Source organism: Pongo pygmaeus, chromosome 2 (assembly GCF_028885625.2).
Source record: "Pongo pygmaeus isolate AG05252 chromosome 2, NHGRI_mPonPyg2-v2.0_pri, whole genome shotgun sequence".
In the NCBI taxonomy this organism is placed as follows: domain Eukaryota; kingdom Metazoa; phylum Chordata; class Mammalia; order Primates; family Hominidae; genus Pongo; species Pongo pygmaeus.
In genome coordinates this window covers 13,848,862-13,870,868 of record NC_085930.1, presented here as the reverse complement: position 1 = coordinate 13,870,868, position 22,007 = coordinate 13,848,862, and the positions used below count along the sequence as shown (strand labels likewise).

Genomic DNA, 22,007 nt, shown 5'->3' with positions numbered 1-22,007 from the left:
ACAGAGCTGCTACAAAAGAAGGGATTCTCCAGGCTCAATATTATCCAGCTATGATGCGAACCCAACGTGTGAGCAGCAGCCATCTCGGTCATATAGTGTCACCCCTATGGGGCTTGGAGGACAAGGGGAGCCAATGAAACTATGATACCTACTGTGCCATGAGTAATAAAATAATTTTTCTCTGTTCTAGGAGTCCTGGACCAGAATCGACAATATGGTAACAGGTTAACTTCTAAGTTTGTAGGTAGGGTAAAATCAAATCACAGACTTGACAAAGGAGTATTTGCTCATTCACTGAATAATTTCAATATTTTGTTTCCAAAGGTTCTGTCTTCTGCTACTCTAACAGTCATTTCTACTAGGGTTGCTTGTTGAGTCGAGTATTTTAATTTCCCCATTTTCTCCTTCTCTCTTATTCATGGAATTGCAATCAACTGTTAAGGGAGAGCGAAGCTTTCTACCAAATCCCGAACACTGACCTGTGATTGTTACATAATAAATATCTCTACTCTTTAGCCTCTGAATTTTTCAAGTATTTTTGTTACAGTAACTTAGGTTTTTGTTACTAGTACATTTGTCTATAGTAGCTGTCTCACCTTGCTTTTCACTTTCTGTTCCTAAATTGTTGTAATCTTCATAAGCAAATAAGAGTATCATAATAAGTCTAAATAAATTTAATTTGAGAGACAATGCAAAGAGCAAAGACTATAGCCTTTATGGACTAAACTTTGCTCACAAAACTCTTTTGGTGAGGGGGAGGGTACATCCTGCATTTGTGTTATGCTCCAGTGAGTTCAAATTCCCGTCGGAAAAATTTTTAGAGAAAACTTTATGTCATTTAACTCACAACCTCAAAATGTCATCATGCTATGGAGCAAACTGAAAGAACGAACTGGCTTGACTGATCTTTCAACAATAAGTCTGGTAGCTAATGTTTAAAAGAGTTCACTTGATACTGTCAAATGGGAGGTCTGATACACTGCTAGTGTGAGTATAAAGCAGTATAAAATTTCTGAAGAGCAATTTGACAATCTGCATCAAAAATTCAGAAAAATTAATTCCAGGTCAGGCACAGTGGCTCACACCTACAATCCCAGCACTTTGGGAGGCTGAGATGGGAGGATCACTTGAGGTCAGGAATTTGAGACCAGCCTGGGCAACATAAGGAGACCTGGTCTCTACAAAATATTAATGAAAAATAAAATTAAATTAAGTTAAATTAAACGGCATGATGATGCATGCATACAGTCCTCATTAAATAGGAGGGTGAGGCGAGAGGACAGCTTGAGCCAAAGAGCTCAAGGGTACAGTGAGCTATGATCATGACACTGCACTCCAGCCTGGACAACAGAGAAAGACCCTGTCTATAAAAAAAAAACATAAAGTTAAAAGAAAAAAGTAACTTCAATGAATCAGCAATACTAATTATAAAAGCTTGCCTCATGGAAACAATCAAGAGATGAGCCCAAAAAACTACATCCTGGTCTACTAGTCTTGGTGCTACTTCTATTAGCAAAGAGAGAGTGACAGAATAATGTATAGTTGTTAAAAAATATACTATTTAAGCATATTAAAGGTTGCAGAAAAAGTCTTCTAAGTTATATGAAAGAATATATTGTATCTTTCTAATGTAAATGCACAAAAACTCACAGCCTAAAGTATTTTAGAAGATATAAAAATATCAATATGGTTACCCATGGATAAGGGGATTGTTAGTAGTTTTTATTTTCTAGCTATACGTTTTGATATTATCACTTCATTTACTGGTATAGATTCTAGATTCCAAAAATATAAGCGGTTTAGTAAGGATTACAAATATACGAATCATGTAATCACACATACATCTGCAGAGTGTGCTACTTAAGGTGTACATCTTGTGTACCTTAAGTATATTAACACATTAAGAAATACAACTTAACAAAATATATCAAATTACTTGAAAGAAATATAATAATGAAAATAATACCATAATAATACCAAATAATACCATAATAATCCTTTTTAATGAGCCAAATTATTTTTTTGAGTTACAGGAGGTTATCATCAAAAGACATTATTGGATTACATAAATAACTTAATAAAAGAAACTTCTAACTGTGCAAAAGTCAAATTAACTTAGTGAATGGTTTAAAGTCAAATTTTATTTAGAACATGTCATTTAAAACTCAAATACACAATATAAAAAACAGTAAATGTTGAAGACAAAAAAGTGTGTGTGTGTGTGTGTGTGTGTGTGTGTGTGTGTGTTCATTCATGCTTGGAATATATTTTAAAATGCTTCTTGCAAAACACAAATTTTCCATGTACCGGAAAACTACTGAGATAATACGTTCCTTAGGTGGCCAACAGTTTTATATAAAAACATCAGATATGTTCAGCTGGTTAGAAGTAAGTGTTAGCATATTTTGAAAGATGGTAATGAATGTAGCTGTAGGCTTCATGAAGGAAAGTGTAGCATGCTAACAGAAAATGCAGTTATTGAATCATATAATTCAAATTGCCCCAATTATACTACAAATATCTCCTAATGTTGTGAGGAGAAGCTTTTCTTTAAAAAATTTTTGCTTAAAGCAGAGTGAAAAAAAACATATTGATCAAGATAACTATTTGATAGACTACAGGTCAAAGTGAATTATCAAACAAGTGATTTCTAATTTATAGAAAAATACTACTTCTACTTCTTTTTTATTTCACTTTTAAAATTTCAACTTTATTGAGTTATAATTAGCAAAAATTGTATATATTCAAGGTGTAAAACAATGTTTTGATATATGTACACATAAACCCAACATATTTTAACAACATGTATGTTTTTGTTTCTACCAATCAGATGAGACGATGGCCACAGAGTATTTGCCAGCTGTTAATCCTTTAATAGCTGAGTTGTCCCGAGTTCTGGAAGTTCTGGAAGAAACATGAGGGTGGTAGGAGTTGTACTCACAAAGTCCCTGAGCAGTACCTATTTATCAAATATTAAAATATTTTTATTTTAATAAGTATAGCCATACCAGCGTACAATGCTGAATATCAGTATTCTGTGTGCATATATATGTGTATGTGTATTTCCAATGAGACTGAAACACACACACACACACACACAGAGACACACAGACAGGTCTAGCTAATTGTTATTTTTAGTAGAGAAAGGGTTTCACCATGTTGGCCAGGCTTATCTTGAACAACTGACCTCAGGTGATCTGCCCACGTCAGCCTCCAAAAGTACTAGGATTACAGGCATGAGCCACTGCACCCGGCCTATAATTAATTTTTAAGTAATTTGTAGAAGAGGGTGGAAGGAACATAAAAAAGAAAAAAAGTAATGAAAAATTTGTAATTAAGTAGAAAAATAAGTGATATTCCAAAAGAAAAGCTAACAATTCTATCAATGACCTGAATCCCGAAGAAATAAATGTGTGTTTTTGTTATTGTTGTTGTTGTTGTTACGGAGTTTTACTCTTGTCGCCCAGGCTAGAGTGCAATGGTGCCATCTCTGCTCACTGCAACCTCCGCCTCCCAGGTTCAAGCAATTCTCCTGCCTCAGCCTCCTGAGTAGCTGGGATTACAGGCACCTGCCACCACGCCCAGATATCTGTATTTTTTTTAGTAGAGGAGGGGTTTCACCATGTTGGCCAGGCTGGTCTCGAACTCCTGACCTCAGGTGATCCACCTGCCTCGGCCTCCCAAAGTGCTGGGATTACAGGGCTGAGCCACCACGCCCGGCCAAATGTGTGTTTTTAATAGTCTCAAATATCTAGTGTAAACATTATTTCAAAATGCATAGATAGAATTTACAATTGCTAAAACTTTAAAGTAACTTAATATAATTTAAAGTAAAGCTCATAAATTTCATTTCAACCAAACTAATCTTTTACTACTTATCCTTGTTTTTGTTTTGTTTTGTTTAAAACAGGACCTATTTGTATAAATTCTATCCACAGCTCTGCTTGTCATTTCTGCTGAGCCAATTTAACATTAATGAAGCTTATGTGAAGAGTATGTGGGCAAGAATCTCTTTGCCATTGTGTGAGGCTGAAAATGGCCTCCCAAAAGATATCCACACCCTATGCCAAGAATCTGTGAATGATATCTTCTGTGACAAAAGAAAGTCTTTGCAGATGTGATTAAAGTACATATCTGGAAATGGAGAGATTCTTACTCCATTTCCAGATTCTGCAGGGGGGCAATCACAGAGGGAGATTTTACATATAGAAGAGGAGAAGACAATGTGACCCAGGAGGGAGAGAGTGGAGTGACGAGGATACTAGTGAAGGAATGCCAGCCACTTCCAGAAGCTGAAAATGTCATGGAACACATTCTCCCCTAGAACCTCCAGAGGGACTATGGCCCTGACAACAACTTGATTTCAGCCTGGTGATACTGATTTTTAACTTCTGGACTTCAAAGCTATGAGAGAATACATTTACATTGTTTAAAGCCAACATATTTACGCAGCAGCCTTAGGAAACTAATACAGTCAATAAGGGAAAATTTGGAAACAATAATTTTTCTATGAATAAAATGGAAATAAACTTAGTTGAAATTTGTCAGTACTGGAAAGAGTTAAAAGATATAAGTTATCTTCATGAGTAGTCTAAATAATACATTTGTCTTGTGTTCATTTCCTACTCCCAAAAAGTAGACAAATATGTACTAATACATTACAGTGAACTTCACTAAACAAGGTAAGTCTCCTTGACGATTCCCAGGTAAAGCAAACTCCTTCAAAATAAACATTGCTGAGTTCCAGACTTGAGAGAAGAGCTTTTAAAAATGTGAATTTGTGTCCGGGTGTGTGGCTCACGCTTGTAATCAAAGCAATTTGGGAGGTCAAGGCAGGTGGATCACCTGAGGTCAGGAGTTCGAGACCAGCCTGATCCATATGGAGAAACCCCGTCTCTAGTAAAAATACAAAAATTAGCCAGGCGTGGTAGCAGGTGCCTGTAGTTCCAGCTACTCGGGAGGCTGAAACAGGAGAATTGCTTAACCTGGCAGGCGGAGGCTGCAGTGAGCCGAGATCACGCCACTGCACTCCAGCCGTCTCAAAAAAAAAAAAAAAAAAAAAAAAAAACCAGTAAATTTGTAATACACAGTTTTTATACCTAGCCTTCTTCCCACGTAAGTATTTTCAAAGATTAGACAAAAACAATCACTGCATACATGATGTAAATGAAGGCTCTAAATTTACCATATGGAAAAGCAAAGGGAATATTTTTTTCTACCCAATACCTGACATATTTGCTTCATTAAACAGAGATGAAACTATTTAAGTAAACAGATAATCAGTGAACCAAAAAAAATACCTATTGAAAAAATTGCATTCTGAATTTCCTAATTAGGAAGATGAAAATCAGAAACACTCTTCATCGTAACTGCTAGTTCATTGTGAACTTTGAGTTTATATTTCTATTAATGGGGAATTAAAATAAAGAGATCACTAAAATTAAATAGACCTTGATATATAAAAGACCACTTCCTGGGTGAATTTTTCTAAAACTGTACATAGTTAATCAGTAAGATTATATAAATTAGGGTAATATTTAGGCTATAAATGACATTATATATTATTTAATTAAGCCTGCTATGGGTACCAAATAAACATAACTGTTTTCTTGAAATTATTTTAATTTTCTGTTAATTTTATCTGGATACTAAAGTTCATATATTTTAGAAATCTCTTTCTTTGCCTCATAATTTAGTTCATAGTTTTCAATTAATCAAATAAACTTATACAAGACATATGCATATAAAATCATCCTTGTGAGGCTCTTTACATCTACAATGTTCAGGAATTGAGAGAGGTGGATAGAGAGAGATTAAATGATTAGATTAAGCCCCTGAGCTCTTATATTATGCAAGACTGGACACTATACAGGAGAAAAGAAGATATCCTGGCTAGTAGCTTAACTAAAAAAGGATAGAAATTAGTTGAACTTCTAAAGCAATAACCTATAGATCAAATTTCACTAGCTACCATTATTTTAGATTTCTTATTTTAAAACATGCCATCATAATGTATTTTTTTTCTTTAATAAAAAACAAGAAACCTTTCCAAGGTTGAATCCATAGCAACAGCTTGAATAGGATAAAGGGTTTCTCTAACAAAAATAAATACTTACAAATCATAATTTTAAAACTTCATTAAAGGAAAAGACTGAGTATATTAGCTATGAAAAATAAATCTGTAATGTGATACAAATGAGTGTCAGATCAGTTTATACAAAACTTTGGGATAACAGACACCAATGTATAGAACAAAAAACAAAAGACTATTTTTGAGGTATAATACACATAGCTTCTTTGTCCCTGACAACACCAATTAGAGAATTATAAATATATTACAATCTCATTTCTGTAATACTTACACATGAGAAAGAAGAAACTGCAGAATATTGTGAAAGTAAATAAAGGTCAGTAGTCACTTCTAAAACCAGGTCCTGACTTAGAACGATTTAGAGAGACAGAAGCTTCCGCACCTGTAAAAAGGAGTATTATCCCCCAAGGTTTATACCCTAGTTCCCCTATCTTCTAGCCTAGTTAAGGAGTATTACAATTGTAATATGTTTTTCTTTCTCTGTTTTTCTACTGAGGCAAATCTTTAAAGAAATAAAGAAACAACTAAGCAGGACTGATAGAGTGTTTGCTTCATTTCAAGTACATTACCTGAACAAAAACCTTACAAACTGAGGTCACTACAAAAAGACAAAGTCCAAAGGGATTATTTGAGATTTAGGAAGCAGGCATTGAAAACGATATCCCTGAACAAGTGAGAATAACCACTCCTAAGTGAAAAGAAAAGGAACAATGCTGAGATGTTGTAATCATGTAAAGATTGATTAGGTGTCTTAGACTAGAAAACAAATGAATTACACATGATACAAAAATATGGGATTTAAACATCAAAGATATTGAAAGATCAATATCGTAATAAAAGAAAAAGACTATGAAAAGGAGAAAAAATCAGTGAGTTTTCATTACTGAAAGAGTGTGCTTCAAAGAGACTCATCCATGTGCAGTGAAGGTTAGAATTCTATTAAGTAAACAGAGTTATAATCTGGTATAAAGCCAATAAAAAAAATCTAAGAAGTATTTTCAGAAGTGATAGGATAGGGAAAGCACTATCATAGGATGAGTTGAAGTTCTTTTAAAAATATTTTATTAAGTATAATTACAAAAGTCTATGTGGTGATAAATTCAATCATTTGAAGAAAAAAATATGATTCCTAAGCAATCATTCTTTTTTTATTTTTTTTTTATTTTTTTTTTAGACAGTCTCACTCTGTCACCCAGGCTGGAGTGCAGTGGCATGATCTTGCCTCACTGCAACCTCCGCCTCCCAGGTTCAAGGGATTCTTCTGTCTCAGCCTCCCAAGTAGCTGGGACTACAGGTGCATGCCACCACGCCCGGCTAATTTTTTTATTTTTTTGTGTGTTTTTAGTAGAGGCAGGGTTTCACCATATTGGCCAGGTTGGTCTTGAACTCCTGAGCTAGTGATCCACCCACCTTGGCCTCCCAAAGTGCTATGATGACAGGTATGAGCCACCGCACCCGGCCCCTAAGCAATCATTCTAAGTGCCATTGCAATGAAGTAAAATATAAAGCATGGAGGGAAAAAAAAGAAATAACTCAACCCCTAAAAGAAATCCAGAGAAGTTCTGAAGACTACACACAGAATACATAATTCTAAAAATTATAGGATCTTTTAAGAAAACATACAATTACCTATTCAATAAACATTAAGACTATTACATCCAAGAATATAGTTAATGACTATTAAATAAACAGTTAATGATGAGATGAATTCCTCTTGAATCTTTAAATACTCTTTACAAATTAAGGTCTCACAGGTTGGAACACTATCATTCTTTTCTCTCCTTTCTTCTACAAAAAATCTGTATTTTGCCAGGTATAGGTGATATTAGAGGAAAAAGAACTGGAAATAGATATGTATGTACAATGATGAAAGTAAATACAACCAACAAGAAATAAGAAAGCGATGAAATAGTTTGTATTATGGGAAAGAGATAATGACTACCAGTGAGAAGTAGCACTAGATATGCATTTGGATAATTTCTTGTCAATTGATTTTTTTTAACAGCATTCCAGTAAGTTATAAAAGATGGTCAAGAATTGGAGTGACCTTTGGATAATGGACTCAGGCACTGGAGGTGGAAACAGTGATGTTGGGAAGAAACAGTGGTAAATAATAGGATTCTACACAATAAAGCCTGTTACTTTCATCCTTCCTTGTTCAGATATATCTAAATATTTAAACATAAATGCCCCCATCTTGTGTAGATAAAGCAAAAGCACAAGGCAGCAAACTTTGAGCTTGATCTCTAAATGTGACAACCCCTCTGGAAAAGTAGAGAAAACTACTGAATAAACTAGTGAATATAATTCAGTCAATAAAGAACAGGTCTGGGAATTACTCACCCGACCAATGAGTGAGGCATGGGGAATATTCATCAGATGAGACGCAGTGACCTATGGCTGACTGTTTAAAAAAAATTGTATGTTCATGAGAACATATAATTTTCAATTTGAGCACTAGTCACGTGGGGAAATGTAATGCTACTGACATATTAGGATGGATAAAGATGAACATACTGAGGTGCAAAAAAAAACACACACACATACACTAAACCACACACTTTAAATTGAAAAAAGTTAAACATTAATTTTGACATTTAACATAAACTTAACTGGGATATTCAATAAAAGAACCCAGCTTAAACATAAATGTTTAAATCATGAATGAGATTGTATAGTATGTACTTTATCAGGAGAAAAAGGTTATTTCCTGTAGGTATACCTTTATTCATTATTATTTGAAGGTATACTTGGCCAAAGTGCAAATACTTTTATTAAACATAACCAAAAATAATGCCCACCTAAACAGTCACAAACTGTAATTTTCTTCCTTTTTCTGGCACAGCAGTGAAAGATCAAATACCAAACAAAAGCTCTCTTGAAAAAAAAATCGGATGACTACATAATTTAGAAGAAAAAAGCATGAAACATTTTTATTTTTTAAAAAAAGTATTTCTAAAGAAAAATTTTCCAGACTTTATAATCATATTTAAAATATACTATGCCCACATTGAAGGAAGAAAGAAAAAAAGATGATAAAATACAACATATTTCACAGTACACAGATACAAGAAAAGTAAGTTTGCTAATACATTTAAAGTATCTATGGAATCAATGTTTACATTAAGGGATCAATCAGGAAACAGAACTTTATGGACAGTATAATTTTTTAGATAATGGTGATTCATTTGTACAAGCATTAAATAAACAGAGAAAAAGAATGCTTTTTATAATTATTTTTCTAAAATGTATCCCACAACCTGTCACATTAAACACTTGTTGAGATTGATTTGTATAACTCCGTCGTGCCTGGAATACAAACATTTTCCCCTTTAATTCAGTAAGAATATATTAGGCTTTTATATGTATCTTTGACAGCAGTTTTCAACCCTGAAAGCAGTAGGAACTCCTAAAGAATATCTTAAAGATGCCTGAGCCTGATTTCTAACCACTGCTACCATCCTATCAATTGTTCTTGATTCAGATTTTGTGACCTGAAATCTAGTGCTTTAGGAGATAAAAGCTAGACCTGAGAAGGTAAAAGACAGAGTAGCTACAAGTACCAGTGTTCCAGTAATAAAATGATAGATGTTTATTTTTAAAAAATAATAAATTATCATAAAGGAAAGAAAACATCAGGTTACAGGGAATATATTTCCTAAAACCCTGGTAATAATACTTTTGCAAATCATAAATATTTTGCAATAAAATTTGTCTCAATCTCTACTTTGCATTTTAAATGTATTTATGTTTTAACAAAAATTTACAATTATATTTAATCCTTCATTGCCTAATCTTCCTACTAATTTATTTATTTTTTTAATTTTATTTATTTATTTTTTAGACGAAGTTTGACCCTTGTTGCCCAGGCTGGAGTGCAATGGTGCAATCTCGGCTCACTGCAACCTCCACCTCCTGGGTTCAAGCGATTTTCCTGCCTCAACCTACCGAGTGGCTGGGATTACAGGCATGCCCCATCACGCCCAGCTAATTTTTGTATTTTTATAGAGACCTGGTTTCTCTATGTTGGTCGGGCTGATCTCGAACTCCTCACCTCAAGTGATCCACCCACCTAGGCTTCCCAAAGTGCTGGGATTACAGGTGTGAGCCACCGCACCCGGCCCTTCCTACTAATTTATTCTTCTCAAATAATAAAATTTAAATATCTTTATAAAGTTAAGTTAATCTCACTTAAATCATTGAAGACTTCCATGCTGGCTCAGAAATTTATCCATCTGTGGTCCTGAGCATACCTATGATTGTTCTTAAACTCACATCATTTATTTATGAAAAAGTTTCCACCATACTTGGGAATGCTGTCATAAAAGAGTCTGGTAAATTTACTCAAGCTTCTGATCTTACCCTGTTGTTCTAACCCATCAATATTTTTTAAATTTCCCAATTTCCATACTATGTATCACATCAATCATTTTGCCAAACATTAACAGCTTTGTCAAAAAAAAAAGAAAGTTATCAATGTTACTTTAAATGCCATTACTAAAACTTGATACTTTTCTTCTGAATACATAACTTTTATTTTAAAATTGTAGCAGATATTGGCTCTTCAGTCAGTCAAACTGCCTTTCTGCATTCTTTGTATTAGAGAGCATGGAAAGCTTAAAATCACATTCTTCTCACTCCCTTGCAGCTAGATTTCAACACGGTTAATGAACTCATAGAAGAAACGGAAGCTAGATTTCAACACGGTTAATGAACTCATAGAAGAAACGGCAGCTAGATTTCAACACGGTTAATGAACTCATAGAAGAAACGGCAGCTAGATTTCAACACGGTTAATGAACTCATAGAAGAAACGGAAGGAAGACGCAAGTACATGACGTAGATCACACAGGGATCAATCGTTTTTGCCTGAGAACGCAGAGTGATGCTTAATCTAATAAAATCCATTATCTACATAGTCACAAAGAGTGGAAAACTCAAAGATAACTATCGAGCTGATACGGAAGTGCTAGGAAGGGAAAAGTATGGTCCCTTTAAATAATACAGAAGAGGGAAGGAAAGTGCTGGGTAGAGAAAGCTGGGTCCCTGGCTAGGGCTCCACTCCCATGGACCTAGGGGAGGACAAGCACTCCTGCCTTCCAGCCCAAATGTTGCATTTTCCAATACCACCCTGGCCTGCCATGAACCATCATGGGCCCATAAAAAAAAACCCAAGACCCCAGCAGGCAGACACACAGGTGGCCAGACATCGAGAGGACCACATCAGCGTAAGCAGCTGGAGGGCAGGAGGACGTGGAGGGGGCATGCCAGCTGAAGAGCACCCTAACAGACACCAGCACGTCCGCAGGCCATATACTGGTGGGACAAGGCAGAGTTTGGCCGGGGCAATCTGAGGAGAGCCAGAGCCACTGAAGGGCCCAAGTGCAGGGGAAAACCACCTCCCTACTAGCTCTGCCATCAGCAGAGAGCTACCTCCACTCAATAAAATCTTGCACTCATTCTCCAACCCCAGATGTGATCCTATTCTTCCAGTACACCAAGGCAAGAACCCGGGATACAGAAAACCCTCTGTCCTTGTGACAAGGTAGAGGGTCTAATTGAGTTGGTTAACACAAGCAGCATATAGACAGCAAACTAAAAGCACACGGTAGCACACGCCCGTTGGGGCTTCATGAGCTGTAAACATTCACCCCTAGCCACTGCCGTGGGGTTGGAGCCCCACAGCCTGCCCGTCTGTGAGTTCTCGCAGAGGTTTGAACAGCAGGGCACTGAAGTAGTGAGCCACACCCCCATCGCGCACCCTGTGAGGGGGACAAGGGAACCTTTCCCATTTCAATGTCATCATTAATTCGTTCATGACACTAATAATTTCTATTTGTACCTTCCTACACATAATTATGTGCACATTCGGAATCAGCTTTTTCATGAGAAATAATCATAAAAAGGGGCTGTGCATGGAAAAAAAAATTTTCTCCGTGCATTTGGTTTCAAAATTCAAATTTTAAAATTTATTTTTTATAAGCAGAGTTTATTACAGTTATCATGCAAAAAGACACAGAAGTTGGCAATCCCTAGGAATGCTAGGGGCAGAGAGGATGAAGAGGAGGGGGAATCTGTATTTCAACTAAGATGAGAAGCAGTACTCTTTATGAAAAATAAGAAGAACATAATTTGACTTAACCTAGGACCTCATTCAGAAGAACACAACACATCTGGAATATCAGAAAGTTTGGAATCAAAGTAAGTTTGAGAGAAGAAGTGGAATAGGGTTCACATGAGCAAAGCTGGAGGCAGAACCTGGATTGAAGGCTTAAAGAACGGTAAGGAAATGGCAGAGCCTGGAAAATTAAATGGCAAAAAGAGAAAACTTGAATGTGTCAAAAAAAAAAAAAAAAAAACAAAAAAACCTGCCAGCACTACGAAGACAAATAGTACAGATAGGTCCAAACCTGAGAGCAGCTGGGCCTCAAATGCCCCAACATTTTGAAAAGAAAAAGAAAACCAACAAAATTTCTTCAGATGTTAAAATTATTTTTATATAATAACTCATTAATTTTAAAATGAGTTCATGTCTCAGGATCAAATGGAAAGAGGTGCTGCTCAGCTGAGAACAATGTGTTCATGAGATTGCTTATAGTTCTATTCACATGAACAGACATTTGCAAAAATCACCCACTGTAATTACCAGTGCAAAACATTACAGATTATTATTTCATTATTATTATCACTTCAAACCTCTCAACATGACTGTAAATGTGACTTCTTAAGTCAATGACATAGAATTAATTGGCAATCACAAACTAACTATATTTAGCATAATGATAGAGTAAACCTTGTTTAATATAAATATGCAAATGTCAACGGCATTGTTATTTACAAAGGCAACAAACAAAAGCCATCACCTGTATATTCTTCAATTTATATTATTTCATTACATTCTAGTTTGTATATGAAATAATGCCTATTCTGAGAGAATTTTTTAATTCAAAGGAAGTTTGCAACAGTGTTTCATAATAGTAATACACATTTATATATACACACATATATATTCACATACATTATTACACTACACATCCATTTAATTTCTGTAGGTTGAAGTAGTGTTTTTAACCTCTTAGAAATGCTGATTAAATAAATTCTTTAAGTAATTTATGAAAATTAAACAAATGAAAATTACTAGATTGATGTTAGACATGAGACTTGTTGGCCAGGCGCGGTGGCTCACGCTTGTAATCCCAGCACTTTGGGAGGCTGAGGCAGGTGGATCACCAGGTCAGGAGATCGAGACCATCCTGGCTAACACGGTGAAACCCCGTCTCTACTAAAAATACAAAAAAATAAGCCAGGCATGGTGGCAGGCACCTGTAGTCCCAGCTACTCGGGAGGCTGAGGCAGGAGAATGGCGTGAACCCGGGAGGCGGAGCTTGCAGTGAGCCGAGATCGCACCACTGCACTCCAGCCTGGGCGACAGAGCGAGACTCCGTCTCAAAAAAAAAAGACATGAGACTTGTTAAACTAAAATAACCTACTGTTAGCTCTTGTAAACATTTTCTTTCTACATTACATGCAAGTGGTCTTCTTGGGATATGTTAATGGTTAATTTTAAATTTTAAAACTCAAGCACTTCTTTATAATCTGTAGGCAAAGTTACAAAGGAGTACACAATAAAAACAAAAACCACATCCAGCAAAACACTCAACATTGTTGAACAATTTACAGGGTAAATTCAGAGCACTTCTATGACCCAAATGCAGGAAGCAGGGAGGGTAGAAAATGAACATTTTGTTCTTCTAAGCAGTGGTAATGAAGGTGGAGCCCTGATTTTAATACCTCAAGAAAACATACAATTGTTATAGAATTATGTTAGCTATTATAAGAAACAGACTTGAGTGATCAAGAATAAGTATATTAATAAATTTTATTTCTTTTTATAATATTCATATCAAAGTAGAATGCTTAGCCAGAATAAATATTAATTTATACCTTGTAGACATCACTCTATTAATATGCTTAGCCAGAATAAATATTAATTTATACCTTGTAGACATCACTCTATTAATAATGGGTATGGACTTGATTCTTCAAGTAACTAACATAATAATGCACCTTTTGAGATTTGCATGATATGTTAGGAGGGGTGCAGCAAACTGAAGACTAATAGGCACAGTATAATCATATTTTTATGATAATAAAAAGCATATAAATACAGGAAGGCAGAGGACAAGGGCAAGGACAGTTTACAAATGCCTAAAAACTGATGAGCAAGAATACCCATAAAATCTATCAAGAGTGGATGGTAGCCTGGAGGGCCAGGCCATTAATGATTATAAGAAGCGCTATTTTTCTTTCCATATATTTTTAATTAAGTCCTATTTTTTAAACAGGCATTATGAATCATGTTGCACAATTACAGAAAAAGTAAAACTGACTCTCTTCAACTAAAAATAAAGGCATTTCAAAGATCAAAATAAAAAGTTTTCCTGGGTTGAAACACATGTCAAATGTCCTGTTGTTGTCCACACATCTCAAGAAATATACATGTGCATATATGTATGAAAGTTTAACTTTTTATTAATGTAAAAAATCTCCAAGGAAAATCTATTCCAGAGAAAAATATTATTTTAAAATCTGTATGTTCAGGAAACTATGTAAACTGAAAATTTGAAAAGAACAATTTCAACTCAACCAAAATGCCATGCCTTGGCTTTCCAAAAGAGGGAGACGTAACTCCACTGCCACAAACATATCAATGTGATACATAAATGATCTACTCAAATACAGAACTTATTGAGAAAATAATTTTAGGGAAAAACTCTAAATTATGTGTTTATTTTAGCCTTATGATTTTAATTGCCTAAAAAGCACAGTTAAATCTATGAAAAAATATCATGATCTACAATAATAAAATGAAAGCTGTTCCAGCTCCTTCACAGAGAGCTCAATTGTAGAATAAAAATGTGACAAAAGACTTATAGTATTTAGATTCTGAAAAACAGGTTTAGAGATGAGAGATGTCAGTTACTAAAATTTGTACCTTCTGATTGTTATTTGAAAATTAAAATTTAGTATTATTCTGAACTAGAGACAGAATGCTACTCATTTCTTACAATGATTATTAAAATTCTCTTATTTCCTTGAGCAGTGGTTTGTTGCTCTTGTTGAAGAGGTCCTTCACATCCCTTGTTAGCTGTATTTCTAGGTATTTTATTCTCTTTGTAGCAATTGTGAATGGGAGTTCATTCATGATTTGGCTCTCTGCTTGTCTATTGTTGGTGTAAAGGGCTTGTGATTTTCGCACATTGATTTTGTATCCTGAGACTCCACTGAAGTTGCTTATCAGCTAAAGGAGTTTTGGGGCTGAGATGATGGGGTTTTGTAAATATAGAATCATGTCATCTGCAAACAGAGACAATTTGACTTCCTCTCTTCCTTTTTGAATACCCTTTATTTCTTTCCCTTGCCTGACTGCCCTGGCCAGAAGTTCTAATACTATGTTGAATAGGAGTGGTAAGAGAGGGAATCCTTGTCTTGTATCAGTTTTCAAAGGGAATGCTTCTAGCTTTTGCCCATTCAGTACGATATTAGTTGTGGGTTTGTCATAAATAGCTCTTATTATTTTCAGGTATGGTTTGTCAATGCTTATTTTATTGAGAGTTTTTAACATGAAGGATGTTGAATTTTATCAAAAGTCTTTTCTGCATCTACTGAGATCATCATGTGGTTTTTGTCTTTGGTTCTGTTTATGTGATGGATTACATTGGTTGATTTGCATATGTTGAACCAGCCTTGCATCCCAGGGATGAAGCTAACTTGATCATGATGGATAAGCTTCTCTGATGTGCTGCTGGATTCGGTTTGCCCGTATTTTATTGAGGACTTTTGCATTGATGTTCATCAGGGAAATCATTCTACTATAAAGACACATGCTCATATATGTTTACTGCAGCACTATTTACAATGACAAAGACATGGAACCAACCCTAATGCCCATCAATGACAAAGTGGATAAAGACAATGTGGTACATATATATCACGTAATACTATGCACCCATAAAAAGAAATGAGATCATATCCTTTGCAGGGACATAGATGAAGCTGGAAGCCATCATTCTCAGCAAACTAACACAGGAACAGAAAACCAAACACTGCGTGTTCTCACTCATAAGTGGGAGTTGAACAATGAGAACACACGGACACAGGGAGGAGAACAACACACACCAGGGCCTGTTGTGGGGTGGGGGTGAAGGGAGGGAACTCAGAGAATGGGTCAGTAGGTGCAGCAAACCACCATGGCACACGTATATCTATGTAACAAACCTGCACGTTCTTCATGTGTATCCCAGAACTTAAAGTAAAATCAAAATAAAAAATGAAAATAAAGCTATATTAATCAAAAATAATAATAATTAAGATAACAAGTATACACTGGTACTGCTCAAGCAAAGCAGAATGTAGGGTGAGCCCGTAATAAAAGTACTTACTGTATTGAGTTCTTATAATGAGTCAATGACAAAATATATCTAAATTAGTTAGCTGTTAATGGGAAACATTCAGTAAGTGGTAGCTGCTTATGTTGGTATTTTTCATGCCTCCTGCTTTGGCTAACAAAGCAAAAAAAATCGATGAGCTGTTTATTCTTATCTTTTAATAGATGATGCTGGGTCTAGTAATGAGATAATGAGTGTTTAATAATATAATCATACAGAGCTCTCTTTGAGAGGGAAAGGAGCTTTATGTCTATTTAGTTATGTTTACTATAGTGATTCTCCACCAAAAGAAGGAAAATCTGTTTTTCAAATTTAAAAACTTGAAACAGCCCATCGCGCCTCTTCCACACACCTAGCTCCTTAGCTTGATAGTTACTTCCACAGAAAGCTGATTCTACTGAGTGGACTGTGTCCTAGCTCTTAGGCTTGTTGGAGCAGATAAAAATTAAAAATAACTAATTTATTAGATTATTTCCTTAAAGGCGGTAATTTTTAAAATTCTGATTCCCTATGCATATTACAATACCGGATACACAGAAGATATTCAATACATATTTGTTGAACTAGTGAAAATACGAATAAATAGCACTCAGCAGCTAAAAATCAACCTTATGAGGTGATAGACTGTAGTGTAACCCTGCAACCGAAGCTCCACCATGATTGGGAACTTCCCTGTGCTTCAACTAGAACATCTGAGGGTCACACAATCAAGGAGTTCAGAGATTTCACAGCTGCAGCTGGTGCCAAGGAGCTGTTTGCTATTTAGATTGGTTCTCTTAGTCAATTGATTGTAACAAGTACAAATTCAGTAAAGTTAATCTGCCAATTATCTCAAAAAAATAAAAAGGAAAAAGGCAGAAAAAATTTCTGCAACACTTTTTAAAAAGTAGTAAGTTCAGTTCTCAAAAAAAGTTCCGAACCTAAAATAAAGGTTAAAAAAACAGCCATTAAGACCTAAAGCAGCAATGAAAACAGTAATAGTTGCCGTGCCACAGTTTCTATAAAATTAGCCCTTATAAACTGTCAAAGAATCAAATTGTTTGATTTACTTCTTCAAAGACTGAGTCTCCAAATGGCTTTAACACTCAATAAATATTTTTTGAGTGTCTACTCTGCCAGGCACTGTTCAAAGAATTGAGAGTATACAGGAGTAGGAAAAAAAACAAAACAAAACAAAACACAGCAAAGGCCATGCTCTTGTGGAGCTTATACTGACATGGAAAGGGGACTATTTATATTGAATTTTAATTCCTCTTATCATATACTATCAGTATTTTTCTCTTTTTTACTATAGATTAAAAAGAACCTTGACTGCCATCTCTTGCTAAAAGTCTTCTTATTACAAAAAATACTCTTCTCTGCTTACTATTATTATGTGTGGCAATATATTATTAAATTTTACATACACTTACAATTTCATTATTTATAAAATATTTTTAACAACCTACAAAATAAACATACTGTGCATTTTGATTTAATATATTTAAGTAACTCTGAGTTAATATTGTTAAATACCAATAAAAACAACAACTCAATCATAGGATTTATTATGGTAAATGTCTAAGGAAGGAAGACACAAGGGACATGGAAATATTATATAATTATATGACCATGGAATAAAATCAAGTAAGTGTGAAAAGATTTAGATCGCTTCTCTTGTAATCAAATGCCTTAAATCTGTAATCCAGACTTTGGAGCCCATTCTTCAGACATCCCTTGATGAGACAAGAGCAGCCGACTCTAACTGCTCTGCAGACCTTGAATGCAAAACCACATGGTCAACGAAAGCAGAGGGAGTGTGGAGGATGCTCAGCCTGCCTCCAACAGGGAGACCCCTGGGCTAATTCAGGTGGCTTTATCACAGAAGAATATGATGAACAAGACCGCACCACCACCATGTCAGAGGCCAGAAAGAGGAAGAAGCAGAAGCAGCAGTATCCAAAATGCATGAGCGTCCAACACAGCATCCCCTCCCACATCAATTTCATCCGATCTCTTTACAGATAAAAATCCTCTCTACGTTGGCTGATTTCTGAAGACAGGTTTCATTTTTCCATTAAACTTTCTGTATCCCAAGCTAAAGTTTTACAATTACTCAAAATCACTTTTAATATATCATTTCTTATATAAAGTTTCCAAACTTGTGATAATAATACAACTAAGTTTGGTTCCTTACCAGCCAAACAATTGTAATCTAACCCAATTCAACTCATCAAGACCTTCTCCTAAATTTTCCTCTATTTGTACATTTAGACTGTTTCTCCCACAATTATCATGCATCAGTTGTACATTCTAATAGTTTAAATGAAACTTGGCAAACAAGATAAAAAGAAAATGATAAGTTCAAGAAAAAATAGGAGGGAGGAAAGTACCTTTAATTTGGATCCATGAGGCACGAGTACAGATTTATTCTGCTTTGGTGGGATATACAGCTCCCATTTTCCATAGTCCAGTTTTTTATACGGGTACGAAAATGGATTCCAACCATCTAAAAAAATAAAGAAGATCAGTTAACAACAGCATGATAGGACTAATAGTTAATGAATTTCAAGAAAAACAAAATACTGCTTTACTTGCATAAAAAATCAAATTGTCTAAAAAAATCATTTTCTAAAGTGTTAGTCAAAATACTGGTAGTTTAGAAAAGGCAGGTTATTCTTAATTTATTTATAAAAAATGCATTTTAAAGTGTGCTTTTGCATTTTATAATTAAATTAAGACTATAACATTTTCAGTTGTGGTTTCAACTCTAATACTTCTGTCAATAAACAGAATGCAAAAAAAAATGATGGATCCTTTCTTTAGAAAACGCCATCAACAAAGAGACATATTATGAACAAACAGAAATGTACATGCCATGGTAGAAAAATAATGAAAAACCATTAAAATCATATAACATTTACTGAATTTCATAAGAGTGTGACAGAGCTGACATAAAATCTAAAGAAATGCCTTAAGCAAGAAAGGTAGAAGGTTATATAAAGTATAGGAAGTAAAGAAAAGGTGGAATGCAGACATGGAAGAAAGTAAAACAAACAAGAGCAGACTCACACACACCGAACTTATCATAAGGGAGACATTAAAAACCAGTGAGTAAAGGACACACTATTTAAAAAGTGGTGCTGGAACAATTGGTTATCCTTATGAAAATAAAATAAAATAGATCTCCACCAACTAATATGTCCCCAAATCATTTGAACATGGATTAATACTTATACATGATAGGCAGAACCATAAAATGCTTAGAAGAAAATACAGACAAATATATTTACAATATTGGAGTATAAAAGGTTCTTTAAGTAAAATATTTTTAAAACTATAAAACTTTAAGACTGATAATTCCGACCATTAAAACTATAAACTTGTCACCATAAATAGATGAATCGATAGACTGACAAGACAAGCTATAAATTGGGAGAATACATTTGTAATGAATATACCAAAAGAGAGAGGGCATCCATAATACATGAAGAACATTGTAAGTCAATGAGACAAAGAAAACAAACCAAGAGAAAAATTGACAAAAAATATATTCAGGAGAGGACACTTGAAAGGCCAATAAACATGTAATGATACTCAAGCTCACTGTTTAATCAAACAATCACAAATTAAAACAACAATAAGATATCATTTCGCACTCAGGACACTGGCAAAAATTAAAAGTTTAAAAATATCATCTAGTCAGCAACGATATAAAACATTGCTGCTGAGGGTATCATTGGTAAAAACAACTTGGTATCATATGTGATGCAAAATTGAAGATATCTTAACCCCATAGCCCAAAAGATTATTCCCTGAAGAATCTTTTGTCATAGCCAAAAAACTGGAAGCTATCAAAATTTCAACAGCCACAATATGGGTAAAACGTTGTAGTATAATTAAACAACTGGATGCTATACAATGGTATAAAATGAATGGATTATAGTACCAACATATGCAAATATTCCACACACAAAAGTTAATTTTAAAAGAGTACAGAAGAATAGCATTTATATCAAGATCAAGAACTATCGAAACATTATATGAAACTTATTGATACATATGTATGTAGTAAAAATATTAAATCAGAAATAGGAATATGAAATACCAAATTCTATGGTGATTCCCTATGGGTAGAAGAAAGGGAACACAAGAAGCTTCAATAATATCTGTATTATTTTTTGTTAAAGTGAGTTGTATACACATAGATGTTTATTACACTATTTGCTATTTGTTTATGCCTAAAATATCTCATGGCATAAAAAAAAATCAAGCAGCCTTGTGGCATATACTGTGTCGCTAAGACATTACATTCTCAACTAAGGACGTAATAAAGGAATAATCAGGAAACTCATTTTATGCCATTTTTTCTTCCATTACACATTTCACTCTTCTCTCTCAGCCAGGCTGAATACTGGGGGTAAAACAGGAGTAAGAAATAAGATTTAAATAAAGGTTCTTCTAAACAGTTACCTGTTCTCCACCATGAAGACAACCTGAAAATGTCTAACAGCAGTTTATCTTCAAGGGCAGCTCTACAAGTTTGGTGCTGCTATACTCCTCTTCACCTAAAAACCTCAAATACATCTCACCTATACATGCTGTGACATTCCATTACCGAAACAAAGAGTTTAGTCCATAATTAGAGAAAAAAATAATAATAAAAGCTTGGAATATAAAAATCTAGGTACTAGAACACTATATCATTCCTGCATTTCTTTTTAGCTAATCACTTAAGACAAGCAGCAGATCTTTTCCCGGTTAGGTAGAACTGAAAATAAAGGGTACAGTTCATTAGTTCATTCATTCATTAAATATGTACTCCATGTTTAATGCAGGCCCTGTTCAATGCCAAACCAAATTTAGTGTTCCAAATTAGTCATATCTCATAAAGAAAAGGTTAAATTGAGTTATAATAGACAAATATAAATGAGAAAATATACAATGGTGTATCCACTAAAAAATTTACTAAAAGATTTGGATATTTTGAAAGTGAAACTTCAATGATATATGAAATTTAGATATGCAGATTTATTTGTAAGAGCTGTTTTCAGCACTGTGAAAATGGTTTCCAATTATCAGTTTTTGGAAATCGATGAGCTAGTTCTTTAGCTTGGTATCAACTATTGTTTCAAGACTATTTAAATAAGCAAAGTATTAATATTTGGTAAAGAAAAATACTTTCACTACATTCCATTTTTGTTTTATAATAGTTTAATTATATAAAACTCCAAAGCACATGCTGATTACCTGTAATTATACACTGTAAAAAACTTTTTTTCTTTGCTTTTTCAAGAGTTTCATTTTAGTAATGCCCCTTTCCTCTTGGGAACTCAGGTGTTGGCTTTCACTGCAGGTACTCTTTTCTTGCCAAACACAAATCTTTAAAGCAAGACTTAGAAAATCTTCACAATATTTACCCCCACCCAAAAAAATCCAGTACATTAGCCATCATAAACTATGTAGAGCATACTAAAGATTTCGTATGG

At 34.5% G+C, this 22,007-nt stretch overlaps 1 protein-coding gene across 6 annotated transcripts in view; it reads right to left on the bottom strand.

Annotated features, from left to right (window-relative positions):
* The window catches only part of GBE1 (1,4-alpha-glucan branching enzyme 1), a 278,483-nt gene that overhangs the window by 162,429 nt on the left and 94,047 nt on the right, over positions 1-22,007 (bottom strand). For all 6 annotated transcript variants that reach the window (XR_010125659.1, XR_010125660.1, XR_010125661.1 and 3 more), the window contains exon 3: positions 18,912-19,027. Coding sequence is in view for 1 of the 6 variants with exons in the window: in XM_054483743.2 (XP_054339718.1) it covers positions 18,912-19,027 (116 nt within the window). In the remaining 5 variants the exon portion in view is untranslated. The remainder of the gene's footprint in view (positions 1-18,911; positions 19,028-22,007) is intronic.